General features: G+C 40.0%; 1 protein-coding gene across 1 annotated transcript in view; it reads right to left on the bottom strand.

Annotated features, from left to right (window-relative positions):
* The window catches only part of LOC122548812 (laminin subunit alpha-3-like), a 376,692-nt gene that overhangs the window by 86,839 nt on the left and 273,918 nt on the right, over positions 1 to 15,935 (bottom strand). The window contains exons 43-49 of the mRNA XM_043687604.1: positions 12,146 to 12,264; positions 11,958 to 12,038; positions 10,293 to 10,414; positions 4,079 to 4,129; positions 2,432 to 2,583; positions 1,051 to 1,161; positions 377 to 488 (exon numbers count right to left, since the gene is read on the bottom strand). Of these exons, the coding sequence (XP_043543539.1) occupies positions 377 to 488; positions 1,051 to 1,161; positions 2,432 to 2,583; positions 4,079 to 4,129; positions 10,293 to 10,414; positions 11,958 to 12,038; positions 12,146 to 12,264 (748 nt within the window). The remainder of the gene's footprint in view (positions 1 to 376; positions 489 to 1,050; positions 1,162 to 2,431; positions 2,584 to 4,078; positions 4,130 to 10,292; positions 10,415 to 11,957; positions 12,039 to 12,145; positions 12,265 to 15,935) is intronic.

The following is a 15,935-nucleotide window of genomic DNA, read 5'->3' as shown; positions in this document are numbered from 1 at the left end:
CGGGGAGTCCAGAACTAGAGGGCATAGGTTTAGGGTGAGAGGGGAAAGATATAAAAGAGACCTAAGGGGCAGCTTTTTCATGCAGAGGGTGGTATGTGTATGGAATGAGCTGCCAGAGAATGTGGTGGAGGCTGGTACAATTGCAACATTTAAGAGGCATTTGGATGAGTATATGAATAGGAAGGGTTTGGAGGGATATGGGCCGGGTGCTGGCAGGTGGGACTAGATTAGGTTGGGATATCTGGTCAGCATGGACGGGTTGGACCGAAGGGTCTGTTTCCATGCTGTACATCTCTATGACTCTAAATGGAGGTCTTTTTGTTTAAAGGCTGTATTACAATATCAGCTACTTTATTTAGTGTAAAAGCGAGCTCACCCAAGATCTGCAACAACACGTTTTCTATATTTGTCACCATGTCTTGTGCACGTTGATGGGTCACATTGATTGAAGAGAGTAACAGTTGAGTAGTTCGAGAATCCTTTTCCACCTTAAAATAAAACATTTTCAGATTTCAGCACATCTGAAGTTTACATGGATAGTTTGAGCGATAACTTCTCATGTTCCGTGCTGTACATCTCCATGACTCTATGACACATCACAGGCACATTTTGCCTATGTCAGCTCTATGAAAAGAATACTTGGTTTTGTTTCAGTTTCTCACTCTTACTGTCCTGCAAATTTTCTTTTCCAAGTTCTTTTGTCTAGTTCCCTCATGAAAGTTACCATTTTTCTGCTTCACTTTCAGACCAAGCTTTCCAACTGTACCCATGTGCAAACAACCTTCCACTCTGAGATTTTTGACAACTATCTGAATTCTATGTCTCCTGATTATCAACACTCTTGCCACTGGAAATCATTTACTGATTTTAACAAAACTCTGTATCATTTTGAGCATGTTTATTTAATCTCCCTTTAAGTTTCTCTGTTCTAAGGAGAATAATCACAGATCCTCTAATCTCTCCAGTGGTATCAATCTGTTAAATCCTTCCGTAGTATCTCAGAGGCTTTAACATTTGTTAACTTTTGAAATTGTCACAAATATTACTTACCTTTTCCTCAAGCGCAAGGACATCTTGAATGAGATTCATGTTGTCATTTTCCAAGTCATCAGTCCTTTTTACATGCTGCTCCACAGTGGCCTGATACACCTTTAACTGATTCTAAAATGGGAAACAATTTATATCATTGAATTTGTAATTTAAATGTATTATTTTTGGCTGCCCTTATCACCAATGTTATTCTATTTGGTGGTGCAGAGACTGTTGACACACTAAGACACAGGTTCACAGGATATGTCACTGCAAAGTGACAACTCAGAAGCTGCTGGGAACAACAATGGTCTGACCCATATAATCACACAGTTAGCGCTATTTGGAACTACACTCCAACAGTCTCCCAGGGTAGAGTTTGTCCCTAGTTTGCAGATGATAAGAGGGCCTTTTCTGTGCTGTAGATCTGTCTGAATCAAGGGATAGGAAAATCAGTGTGGACAATGCAACTACAATCCCAGGCATGCAACCAATCAACCTGGGGCTGCTTGTTTGGAGAGAAATATTACTGCTTGTTTTGACTGTTTCAAAACTGCCTTCCTCATTTCCTAACATTGGGTCAACAATGCCTCATGGCACACTGGATGTAGTTCACACACAGTAAACTTTACCTCCCAGAAAGACACTTTAATGGACAGCAAATCTACAGTCAAATCAGCTCCAATTAAATCAGAATTCTGTACATCCCCTTAACTGGGAATTCTCCCATTTAACAATGTATCTGCACAAGTGTATATGATATTGATCACATGCATGTAGATGCACTCTGCACTCTGTTGTTAGTAACTGATTTATTTAGACCCATTTGCACAAGCCATTTTGATGACCACTTTTGTGTTCAGGCCTATTACTATGACTTTTCTTTTAATCAATCTGCTTAAACAATGCATAATTCATTTCCAAGCTAGCAAGGAATATTATGTTAAAATAAACTGATACACCTATAATAAATTAACTGTATTTTCCAACTTAAAACCTGAACATTTGAGTGTAACTGACATCCAATTTATTTTCATACCTTGTACTCCCATGCAGACATACATTTCACACCCATATGCACATGACAGGTCTACATACTTACACCAATGTGAGATCAACCATAATCCTATTTACTGACACAGCATACTCAAGGGAGAGAATCCTGTTCCTATTTCGTATGATCTAATGCTCATGCTTTCCTTCAGCATCTTATTTCACTAAATTGAGATGTTAAATCTTACACTGGTATATTATTTTTTTCAACCATTTAAAAAATAACTGGTCTGAGCAAGGAAACTCAAACTTTACTTGGGGCCAGTCTGTAAGGTTTTGGGGACGACATAGAAGTGATAGAATTTGACTTTGGAAAAGATAATGTATGCAAGCCTTGTCTTGGATTTACCTCAGTGTTTTTTATGGACTTGTCTAAGTTGTTCATGCGATGCTGTGTAGCAGTGCTTGTGTTTGCATTTTGAAGCTGGAGTTTGATCTTATACAGATCGGAATCCATTTTGTTCAAGTCGAGCAACAGAGCTTCAACGCAACTGTCACAGGCTGGAGAATAAACAAATGAATTATCATTGATTCTGTTTACTGGTTGCAGAGAAACTGAACACAAAATGAGAACTTTTAAAATACCAAAGAGGATGAGTACAAGGAAGTGTACATTCAATGCAAAGCACTCCACTCCCCCTCCCCTTACCAAACTCTCATCTCCCTCACCCTCTATGGAATGGTTACCTTAGCACCCTTAACTTGAAAATTCATTCTGACAATATTAGCCGGCTGGTGTTGAATTAATACATGAGAATGGCACCTTCTGCACCTTATTTTAATACTGATATGAATTTGTTTATTTTAACAGGTGTTACCCAACAACAGACCTTGGAAATAGACAGGAAAGAAATTAAGTTGCATATGGTCTGTGAAAACAGAAGCTTGACAAACCAGGCAGACACACTGCAGGACAAGGGAAGCCCATTTAGTCCATTGTGTCAATGCTGGCTTTCAGATAAAATTAACTCACTCCAGTTACTTTCCATCTAAAGTTGAAATTATTTTCAAATGTGAAGACTAGGTTAACAGTTGCAGTGCAATTCAAAGGGAGGGTCACAAAGTCGGAGGGTCAATGCTCATGGAGGGCTTTTTTTTTACTTATTCATAGGATATGGGCATCTCTAGCTAGATCAGCATTTATTCACCATCACTAATTGCCCAGAGGGCAGGTTAGAGTGGGTCTTGAATCACATGTAGGTAAAGATGAGAAATGTTCTTCCTAAAGGACATTAGTGAACCAGATGGATTTTCTAACAATCAACAATGGATTTCATGGTTATCATTAGACTCTTAATTCCAGATTCTTCACTTAATTCAAATTCCACCATCTGCCATGATGGGATTCAAACCCAGGTCCCCAGAACATTGGCTGAGTGGATTAATAGTCCACCAATAAAACCACCAGGCCATTGCCTCACTGGAGGGTCATTAGAGGAAGGGCTACATTTTTCTCCTACTTATCGATTACCCTTTAGCAAATTAAAATTCTGCTTCAATCAAATTCTGAACATTCCATTTAGAAAATTAATCTCGTAACCTTTTTCTTCTTTTGATGATCATATACACTACCCCTTAACTTAACTACAATCCTCTATAGGTTTGAACACTTAAATCAGATTTACTCTTAATCTTATTTGTTTTTGAGATGAGCACACATTTCTCTTGTTTCTCCTCTTAACCAAAGACTCTCATTCCTTTTCTCACCCTGTGCTGTAACGATTGTAGAATGATTGAATGAAATAGCATGAAATGAGACCTTTCAACCCATCTTATCAATGTTGGTTCTTTGGAAGAACAATCACAATTCTCTGTCCTGCAGATTTCTAATTGTATCCACCTCTCGTTCAGGTGCTGTATTACCTAATAACTTGACATAGGTAAAAGATATTCATTTTTGTTCTTATTAATGCAGCACAGTAACAATTCAGGAAGCATTTTCCCTTTCCATGAGATAATATAGCTGCAGAACAGATCTGCAAAATCTTTCACTTACTGTCACACTTCTCATCAGAACTAGTATCCTTGGGTTCTTCATTTGTGCAGTCTATGTAAAAGAAAAGCGCAAATAAATTAATTCACCAAAACAAAGGAATTTCAAAACTTCGATTGTACATATAGTCAAATGAAGAACAGCCTAAAAGTAGGATGCTGGGTGTGCAAGAAAGTGGATCAGCCATGATCCTACTGAATGGCTGAGCAGGTGTGAGGAGCTGAACTGTCTACTCCTGTTCCTATTTCTTCTGATCTTATCATCACAGGCAATTGCAGCAAATGCTGAAGATTGTTAACCTTAACTTACCCATGAAGGTCCTACCTTTTCTTTCCCCCTCACCTGAGATGTGGTGACACTCAGGTTAATCTCACCATCAGTCTTCCTTCTCTAATGAGAGAACAGTCTATGATCCTCTGGGTCTATGGTAACTTTATGCTAAGCCACTGAATTTACAATTAATTTATATATTCAAAACAGTGAGTTATTAACAAGCAGTTAATTTCCAGCAAGATCCAGCACAACAAACATTTTTTAAAAAGTAACATGATTTTTAATCTGGGTATGCAAAGCAAGAACTGACAGCAGCAAGTCACATTGCAAACCAAGATGAAAAACTGACTTGATCAGCATCCTTGCTGATGCAGTGAAAACATTCAGTGACTTCAAATACAGAGGAACTTTGATTATCTGAAGGACACGAGTGGGCAGTATTTCGCTCGGTTAATCAAATTCCGGATAATCAAATGCGGGATAACATAGTTTAGCTGAGCATCAGGACCTTGCGATCTTGCCGGATAATCCGATATTCAGATAATCGAATGGCGTATTCCTCTGTATACCTTTGTGGCTTGTTTCCCTTTGTTGTTTAGACAGAAAACAGACTGAGAAATCAGGGTCAAACCCAGTAAAAGAGCAAACAGCAAATAGGGAAGGATATCATTGGAACAAGAGCAATATATTCTTTCACTGAACATTGACGAACACCTCAGTTGCACATGTCAGACTCATTATACATTGACTTTTGGTCTATTAACATTACAAATAAAAAAATTTCATCCTGATGTTCAAATTCCTTCCATTCTCTGACATAGGGAAAATGCTTGAAGCTATAATTAAAGAATTTAATATTTCGTCAATCTGAGGAAGGGTCACTGGATCTAACGTGTTAACTCTGATTTCTCTCCACAGGTGCTGTCAGACCTGCTAAGATTTTCCAGTAATTTCTGTTTCCATTTCAGATTTCCAGCATCCACTGGTTCTTTTGTTCTTTTTATTAAAGAGTTTGTAGCAAGGCATTTAGATAAGTTCAACATAATCAAGCAGAATCAACATGATTTTGTGAAAGGGAAATCACATTTAACCAATCTACCGGAGTTCTTTCAGGAGGTAAGATGCTGAGGATAAAGAGGAAATGGTGGATGCACCATACTCAGATTCATTGAAGGGATTTGATAAGATGATACATCAAAGATTATTGCAGAAAATTTTTAAAAATTCGTGTTGTAGGGCACATAGCCATAGAAGATTGGCTGGCTGAGAGGAAGTAGACAGTAGGCATCTTTTGCAGGTTTTGCCAAGATGTAAAGTGGGATATGCCCCAGGGTTGGTGCAGGATCTCAACAGTTTATAATTTATGTGAATGACTTAAATGAAGGGACTGAAGGTGTGGTTTCATAATTCGCTGATGATAAAGATAGGTAGAAAAGGAAGTTATGAGGAAGACACAAGACATCTGCAAAAAAAAATTATAGATAGATTAGTTGAGTGGGCGTGATGCGGCAAATGGAATATAAGTTGGGAAAATGTGAAACTCCATTTTTGGAGGAAAGTTAAAAAGCATCTTATGGAAATGGTGAAAGTTTATAGAGCTCTGAGGTACAGAGGGATCTGAGTATCCTCATGCGTGAATTGCAAAAAGTTAGTCTGCGGGTACAGCAAGTCACAGGGAAAGCTAATGGAATTTTATGTTTTATGGTGAAGGGAATTGAATACAGAAGTAGAGAGGTTCGGTTTCAGTTACATAAGGCACTAGTGAGACTCTATCTGGAGTACTGGGTACAGTATTGGTCACTGAACAGTGAATAGCGGCCAAACCATATCTTCGAGGGAAGTTAGAGATAGCATTAAATGCAAAAAAGAGCCATACAAGTTGGCAAGAAAAATTCAGTAGACCTGAGGATTGGAAGCAGTTTAGAAGTCAGCAAAGTAGGATCAAGGGATTGATTAAGAAAGGGAAAATGAAGGATAGCCATAAGCTTGACAGAAACACAAGAACTGACTGTAACAGTTTCTACAAGTATGTAAGGGAAACAGATTGGTGAAACTTAGTGTAGATCTCTTACCGTCAGGAATGGGGGAATTTATAATGGGGAAACAAAGAAATAGCTGATGAATGAAATTCATGCTTCACTTCTGTGTTCACAAAAGAGGACACAAATAGTGTACCAGAAGTAATGGGGACACCGAGTTTAGTGAGAGGGACTGTTGGACAAATTGATGAGATTCTTCAGACACTGAAATAATTCCTAATGTAACTAATCTAACCCAACTGTTTAAAAAGGGAACAAGAGGGAACTCAGGAAGTTATAGACCAGTGTGTCTGATGTGAGTAGTGGGAATGATGCTAGAGCCCATTATCAAGGATTTCATAGCACAGCACTTAGAAAACAATCATGGAATCAGACACAGTTAGCATGGATTTACAAAAGGGGAATCTTGCTTGACAAATCTACCTGAATTCTTCAAAAATGTAACTAATAGAGTTGATCAAGGGAGCCAGTGGATGTGATTCATTTGCATTTTCAGAAGGCTTTTGACAAAGTCCCCACATAAGGCATTAATGTGTAAAATTAAAGCACATGAGATTAGGGGTAGTGAATTAAGATGGATAGAAAAGTTAGCAGACAGGAAAGAAAAATTAGGAAAAAATGAGTCTTGCTCTGAATGGCGGGCAATGACTAGTGGGGGATTGCAGGAACAGTATTAGAACCTCAGCTATTCACCTATATGTTAATGATTTAGATGAGGGAACTAAATGTAATATGTCAAAATTTGCAGTTAATATTGAAACTGGGTAGAAGGATGAGCTGTGAGGAGGATAGAGAGATGTTGCAGCATGATTTGGACAGGCTGAGTGAGTGGGTAAATGCATGGCAAATGCAGCATAATGTGGATAAATGCAAGGTTACCCATTTTGGTAGTAACAATAGAAAGTCAGATTATTATTTGAATGGCTGTAAATTGAGAGAGGGGAAGGTCCAACAAGACCTGTCCTCATGCACCAGTTGCTAACAGTAAGCCCAGAGGTGCAGCAGGCAGTAAAGAAGGGAGACTGTAGGTTGGCCTTCATAGCGAGAGGATCAAATACAGGAATAAGGATATGGGGCGGCAAGGTGGCTCAGTGGTCAGCACTGCTGCCTCACAGCGCCAGGGACCCGGGTTCACTTCCACCCTCGGGTGACTGTCTGTGTGGAGTTTGCACACCCTCCCCGTGTCTGCGTGGGTTTCCTCCGGGCACTCCGGTTTCCTCCCACGGTCCAAAGATGTGCAGGTTACATGAATTGGCCAAACTAAATTGCCCATAGTGTTCAGGGATGTGTGCGTTAGGTGCATTAGTCAGCGTTAAATATAGGTGGGGGAGTGGGCTACTCTTTGGAGAGGTCAGTGTGGACATGTTGAGCCAAAGGGTCTGTTTCCACACTGTAGAGATTCTATGATATCTTGCTGCAAGGCATTGTGAGGCTAGACCTAGAATATTGTGTGCAGATTTGGTCTCCTTATCTGTGGAAAGATGGATGTTCTTGTTACAAAGGGAGTACAGTAAGGATTTACCAAATTGATTCCGAGGATGGCAGGACTTCCATATGAAAAGAAATTGACTTGGTTAATATTGACTTGGTTAGGATTGTATTCATTGGAGTATAGAAGAATGAGAGGGGAATCTCATGGAACCTACAAAATTCTAACAGAACTAGACAGGTGAGATGCAGGAAGGATGTTTCTGATAGTGGGGGGAGTCCAGAACCAGGACTGAGATGAGAAGTAATTAGGGGAGGCAATGGCCTAGTGGTATTATTGCTTGAATGTTAATCCAGAGACCCAGATAATGTTCTGGGGCCCCAGGTTTGAGTCCCGTCATGGCAGATAGTAGAATTTGAATTCGATAAATATCTTGAATTATAAATCTAATGAAGACCACTGTCGGAAAAACCTATCTGGTTCACTAATGTTCTTTAGGGAAGGAGACAATCATCCTTACCTGGTCTGGCTTATCTGTGACTCCAGACCCATAGCAAGGTGGTTGACTCTTAACTGCCCTCTGGACAATAAACCCTGCCTAGCTAGTGACATCCTCATTCCAGTGAATGAATAAAGGGAATTTTTTCACCCAGAATGGTGAGTCTGTGCAATTCACTACCACAGAAAGTAGTTGAGGCCAAAACATTGTGTTTTCAAGGAGTTAGATATAACTCTTGTGGCTAAAGGGATCAAGGGAAATGGGGAGAGCAGGATTAGGCTTTTGACTCAATGATCAGTCGTAATCAGATTGAATGATGGAGCAGGCTCGAGGGATTGAATGCCTACTCACGCTTAACTTCCATATATCTATGTTTTCTAAGGCAGAATCTAACTATGATGGAGATAGTTCAGAAAAAGTATGCTATACTAAACCAGAATGGTTGTCTTATGTCTAAGTGTCGGACAGGCGAGGCTTGTATTCATTGAAATTTAGAAGAGTAAACATTGATTGAAATATATAAAACCCTGAGGGGTCTTAACAATATTGATGAGGTTCAGGTGTCATATCATAGAATCCCTACAGTGTGATAGCAGGCCATTCAACCCATCAAGTCCATACTAACCTTCTGAAGAGCAGTTCACCCAGACCCACCCCTATCCCTGTAAGCTTGCAATTTCTATGGCAAATCCACCTAATCTGCATATCTTTGGACTGCAGGAGGAAACCCACACAGGCATGAAGAGAATGTGCAAACTCCACACAGACAGTCACCCAAAGGTGGAATTGAACTTGAGTCCCTGGCGGTATGAAGAAGCAGTGCTAACCACTGAGCGACCGGGCCACTTTTGGCGGACCTGTTTTTATTAGGTGATAGGCATAGAGTTTAAGAGCAGGGAGGTTTTGCTGGAACTGTATCAAGTATTGGCTAGGCTATAGCTAGAGTAATGTGTGTAATTCTGGAACCCACATTATAGAAGGGATGTAATAGCACTGGAGAGGATGCAGAGGAGATTTACCAGGATGTTGTCTGGACTGGCGATTTCAGTTATGAAGAAAGATTGGGTAGATTGGGCTTGTTTTCCTTGGAGCAGATGAGATTGAGGGAGGCATGATTGAGATGTATTAAATTATGAGGATCATAGACAGGGTAGACAGGAAAAAACATTTTCCCTTGGTGGAGAGATCAATGACCAAGATTAGATGTAGGAGTTTGGAGGAGATCTGAGGAAAGATATTTTTCACCCAGAGGATGGTGGGGATCTGGATCTCACTGCCTATAAAGGTTTAGAGGCAGAAACTCTAACATTCAACAATATTGCAATGCCAAGACATACAAGGCTTTGTGCCAAACATTAATCGGATTACAATGATTAAGTGGTTAGTTTTGACCAGTGCAGTCTTGATTGGCTAAATGTTTTTTTTCTGTGCTGGTCATGTTTATGACTATGTCCAGAAATGTTTCATCCTGTGAGTGATTTTGATCGAGGGGGTCACTGTTTAAACTCAGGGATCAGCCATTAAAACAGAGATGAGGTGAAGTTTTTCTCTCTCTCAGCAGGTAGAGAACCTTTTGGACTCTCTTCTTGAAAATACAGTAAAAGCAAAATATTTTAAAGGCAGAGGTGCATAGATTCTAGTTAAGCAAGGATGGAAGGCTATCAGGGATAGACAGGAAGGATTTAAGGCTACAAGCAGATGGGTCTGGAGTCATACGTGGACCAAACCACATAGTAGACTTCCATCCCTGAAGGACATCTGTGATCCAGGTGGACGTTTGTAATAATTAGCATAAACACCATTGGTATAACATTTTAGTTTGACTCAATTCTGATTTTACCATTTGACATGGTGAGATTTGAACCCACAACAATAGAACATTAGCCTGAGATTCTGAATTGCTAGCTCAGTGACAATACCACTGCGTTCTTTAATTTAGATTGAGATTTTCTCTGTCATGTAGGCTCATACTGTTACCTTGGCAGTTGCTGCATTGGCCGGTCAATGGGTCACAACTTGTCGAACTTGAATGTCCGCACTGACAAGGTCTACATTCACTTCCTATCTCCAAAGGGTTTCCAAAATAACCTGGAGCACACCTGCAGATTTAATTAATATAAATTTGAATATATGTTTGTATAATCAGAAGATGCCGAAAGGGAAAGCACTCAGCAGGTCGGACAGTATCTGTGAAGAGAGAAATGGTGAACATTTCAAGTCCAATATGGATTTTTCTTACAAAACTCCTTCTCTTAGCTAGATTGGACTCCAAACATTACCTTTGTTTCTCTGTTCATAGATGCTGCTAGACTGTTGATTTTCTCCAGCGCTTGTTTTTATTAGATCACTACCATCCACAGTGCTTTGCATTTATTTTAGAGATAACCAGAGTTAGCATTTTAGGTTTTTAATGAATGTCAATGGGAGGTCATTGACCTGAAATATTGTGATTATATTTAGCCTGACTCACTATGCAGGAAGCCCATGAGATTGGTTTCACTCCCTCTAAATATTAACTTCAATTTGGAGTTACATCAAGCTGGATGTATAACCAGTATGGTCAGTGAACCTGTCGGGTTTCCTCTGGGAAAGTCCTGTTTAACTTGACTCGCTGTGACTTTCTGTTTGCAGATACAGACTTAACTGTTGGATGTTTTTCAGGCATTATCATTATTATTTTATAATTTCCAATACCCCTTGGTAGTCAGGCTTCATTTTGATGTTCCAAAGAGGTGTTGCTTTTCTTGATTTATGACTTTTCCAAAATGCCTAGGTTCATCATTCTGGACTTTATTTTATCCTCCACACCAGCAGGTCAGTGTTACAGCTGTTGGCCACTTTGTGGAAGGGATCAGAATTTCAAAGCATCCTCAAAGGTTCCTCCATCTTCAGGTACCCTCATATCCTACTTGCCTCAACAGTGCCTAATATTCCAATGCAACGGGCTCCACCCATGGTAACTCCCGATTACAAGATTCGACCACACTCTTTAAATACCTTAGAGTGAATTAAACTGACATCTTGACAAGACCACTTCCAGGTTCCTGACTTGGAGTGAACTGTCAGGATCATCACCTAGCTGGAAAAACAAAGCACCATACGAGACTGCATAAATTGGATGGATTCCTCTACTCTAGTTGGCAGTGGGCGTGGAGTTGGGAAGGGTTAGGGTTAGGGTTAGGGTATAACCCTATCACATTTCTAGTGTTTTGGTGGTACACCCGAATTCTGCCACCTTCCTGCCTTCCCCAGAGTTAGACAACCATGGACAAGGTCTCTATCCCACCACCAACTGAGGCCCTTAAGTCGTGAATTAACAATCACATAAAGATCTGATTCCATGATGCCTTATTTATCACGTGTGCCTATCACCATTTAGATGCTTAGGAACACCAATGCCACCTGAAAGTTTTCATCATTCTGACTGGGAACTATAATTACCGTTCCTTCACTTTTGTTGTGTCAAAGTTCCAGAATCTCACCCAAAGTGCACTGTGGATGTGCCAACATAGCAAGGATTATGACAAATCAAGTCAGCAGCTTGCCATCACCTTCTTAATAGTAAATAGGAGCAGGCAATCAATGCTGAATCAATAGCCAGTGATGCCTACATCCCATGAAAAAGTTTTTAAAAGAACTAACCTCTCACATCTTGATCCGGTATAGCCCGGTTTACACATACACTGAAAGGCACCATTAATCTCGCCACATCGTGTGGCAAAGCTGTAGACAAAAGCAATTGAAGGCTATCAATAAACCAAACTGAGATTTGAATAACAGAACATTGACTCGTTAATTTAAGCACAGCATTTCAAGCTCGTGAACCTTACTTGTTGGAGGGTTGTGTGTATGGACAAGGACAGGGACTGCAGGTACCTTGGGCAGCATTTCCAAAGAAACCTGATTTACATCGTTCACAGTGATCTCCTTCTGTGTTATGTTTACAATCCTGGTACAGAAAAGCACAATGAATTATTTATTTAGACATATATGTATGGTCAAACAGCTCACTGCATAGTTTACTATTCAAATTGAAAACTCTGAAGTGAGGAGGAAATAACAAGACTTTTACAAAGCATATAAACTAGTGAAATGAACATACACATGTCCGGCAACTTAAATGCTCAGATGAAATGGCACATTTCTGAAAAGAAATGAGGTTTAGGTAATATAATCCACATGACACATTTCTAAGTGAGTGCAGGACCAGAGGGACCTGGAGGTGTGTATCCACAAATCATTGAAGGTGACAGAATAAGGCAGTATGGCTATTAAAGGCATATGGAATTATTGACTTTATAAACAGATTCATAGAATGGTTACAGCACAGAAGTAGGCAGTTCAGCTCATTGTGTTCATGTTGGTTCACTTCATGGACAGTGGCAATTCAAGAAGTCAGTTCACAGTCAATCTTCTCAGAGGGCAATTAGGGTTGGGCAATAAATACTGGCCTAACCAGAAATCTTGTGAATGAATTAGTTTTAAAAACTCAGCTAGTCCCACTTCCCCATTTCTTCCCTGCAGTCCTACAATTTATTCTCTTTAGATAATTATTCAATTTTCTTTTGGAAGCCATGATTGAATCTGCCTCCACTGCACCTTCTAAAAGTGCATTGAACTCATTGTAGAATATTAGTTATCCTCCTCTGGTCTTTGCCAGTGATTTTAACAGATGTCATTTGGTTCTCAGTGCTCACAGGAAGAGTTTCTCACTGTCCACTCTGTCCAAATACTTGAAACCCAAAGGCATTGGATATAAAAGCAAGGAGGTTAAGCCAAATCTTTATACACTACAGCCTACTCCTCAGCTGACAGGGAGAGTTGGACTAATTTGATAACTCAAAGAGCCAGCATTGGTACCTTGGGCTGAATGGCCTTCCTCTGCACTGTAAGGTTTTACGTTAGCATTTGAGATTCCAATTTGTGAAATAGAACAGCATATAAAGCAACACTGGAAAATGTATTTTTTAAAATTACAATTCTACAAACAGAATGCCAAATAAAGCAAATAACTGGAATAAGATCTAAGTACTTCGCACATCACCAAGACTCCACCTCGTAAGATCTCAGCTAGCACATGTCCCCACCCATCTTTGGCCTGATTCCTATCCTCAGGCAGAATAGACATGCTGTAATTGATATGTTGGAGTGCAGCAGAAACAGCTGGATTAAAAATTAAAATAAGGTTTCAAAACTGTGCCCTATTGATACACTAATTACATTTAAAAAAAATGATACCTCAATTCATGGCAACCTTCTACTTTGTTCCTGAGGTTGTCACACTTAACTTTTAAACAAACTTAATTAATAAGTAATATGGTAAGATATGTTTATAGTTGTCATCTAAAATTCGCAATTCAGTCAGTTGGCCTTGAGATATCACACTGCAAGGCATAAAAGCTGAAAATCGACAATAAATATTTTTGAAGTTACTTTTTTTGTACTGAGGTCCAACTTTAACATGTCTTTCATACAGTGAATAATATTCTAAGGAAATCTCCTAACATTTAACTGAATGTATTAAGTTGCACAGAAACAGTTAATTGGCTTCAGGGCATTGCAAGAGACTTTTATAGTTTCTGTACTTTCTGTGCATATCTTACTGTAACTTCAGCTAATCTAACCCTACCTTGGACAATAAATCTTAATCCACCAGTGAATTACACTGAGTTACTGTTCCAAACAAGTTTACTTCACTGTTGTACTGCCTGATTACAGCAAAACAGTTAAGAGTGCATTGGAGAGACTATAAAGAATCTATAAAACAAATCAAAATCACTTAAAATTAATATTTTATTTCATTAAACATTTCAATTTGCTGTGTTTTAAAGAATAATTCATGACAGAAGGAGACCTATTGGCCCATTGTGGCTGTTCTGGCAGCTGACTTGTCCAACTTGTCCCATCCTTCCCATAGTAGTCCGACATCAAACAGCTGTCAGACTCTTGATAGAAGACTCAGTGTTTGTCCTGACTTAACATGATCGGTGGTGCATTTCAGCTAAAAAAGACTCTTCTTCCTGCTCCATGAATTCTGATCTCCTGACTATCACTTGCCTGATGGCCACACCCAATTTTTTTTCCTCTTTACTCTCCTTTCTATTATTACCATAACAGTTTGTTAAGGCTCACTACTGGGATCACCTGCAGTCCAAGCCCAATCTCTGGATTACTCCCACTGCCATGCTTGAGTGAGAGGAGGAATAGTAGGATAGGATAGATGAATGCATGGCTGAGGAGCTGGTGCTGGTTGCAGGATTTCAGATCTTTGGATCATTGTGATCTCTTTTGGGGCAGATGTGACCTGTACAGGAGAGACAGGTTGCACCTGATTTGGAGGGCGTCAATTTCCTAGTGGAAACATTTGCTCGAGTTACTTGGGAAGGTTGAAACTAGTCTGGCGGGGTGGGAGGTTGGAGCATCATGCAGTGGTAAGACGACAGAAAGTTGAGGCTGGTACAGAATTTAAAGAGAGCAAGTTAAATAGACCAGGCTGGCAAGAGCATAGCAGAAAACAAGGAATGACTGATGAATCAAACTGCATTTATTTCAATGCAAGAGGCCTGATAGTTAAGGTGGATGAACTCAGGGCACAGATGGGAACATGAGACTGGGATCTAGATTAGAGTGGTGCTGGAAAAGCACAGCAATTCAGGCAGCATCCGAGGCGCAGGAAAATCGACATTTCGGGCAAAAGCCCTTCATTAGGAATAGAGCTCCTCTATTCCTGTTGAAGGGCTTTTGCCCGAAACGTCGATTTTCCAGCTCCTTGGATGCTGCCTGAACTGCTGTGCTTTTCCAGCACCACTCTAATCTAGAATCTGGTTTCCAGCATCTGCAGTCCTTGTTTTTACCTACATGAGACTGGGATGTTATAGTTATCACAGAAACATGGCTGAGGGAGGGACAGGACTGACAGCTCAATCTTCCAGGGTATAGACGCTATAGGAAGGGTAGAAGGAGAGGCAAGAGAGGAGGGAGAATGGCGTTTTTGATTTGGGAAAACATCATGGCAGTACTGAGAAAGGATATTCCTGAGGATCATCCTGTGAAGTTTTATTGGTGGAACGGAGAAATAAGAAAGGGGTGATCACTTTGTTGGGATTGTACTGTGGGCTCCCCAGACATCAGCGGGAAATTGAGGAGCAAATAGGTAGGGAGATTACAGAGAGCTGCAAGAATAATAACGTTGTAATAGTAGAGGATTTTAACTTTCCAAACATAGACTGAGAGTGCCAAACTGTTCAGGGCTTGGATGGGTAGGAATTTGTTAAGTGTGTTCAAGAAAACTTTTTCAATCGATGTGTAGATTAACCTACTGGAGAAAGGGCAAAACCCGACGTCCTCTTGGGAAATAAGACAGGTCAAGTGACTCCAAAAAGTTCCAAAGTGGCAGCTGGAGTTTAATTCAGATAAATGCGAGACGCTGCATTTTGGGAAAGCAAATCTTAGCAGGACTTATACATTGAATGGTAAGGTCCTAGGGAGTGTTGCTGAACAAAGAGACCTTGGAGTGCAGGTTCATAGCTCCTTGAAAGTGGAATCGCAGGTAGATAGGATAGTGAAGAAGGCATTTGGTATACTTTCCTGTATTGGTCAGAGTATTGAGTACAGGAGTTG

Source organism: Chiloscyllium plagiosum, chromosome 4 (assembly GCF_004010195.1).
Source record: "Chiloscyllium plagiosum isolate BGI_BamShark_2017 chromosome 4, ASM401019v2, whole genome shotgun sequence".
Taxonomy (NCBI): Eukaryota; Metazoa; Chordata; class Chondrichthyes; order Orectolobiformes; family Hemiscylliidae; genus Chiloscyllium; species Chiloscyllium plagiosum.
This window is presented reverse-complemented; position numbering and strand designations above follow the sequence as displayed.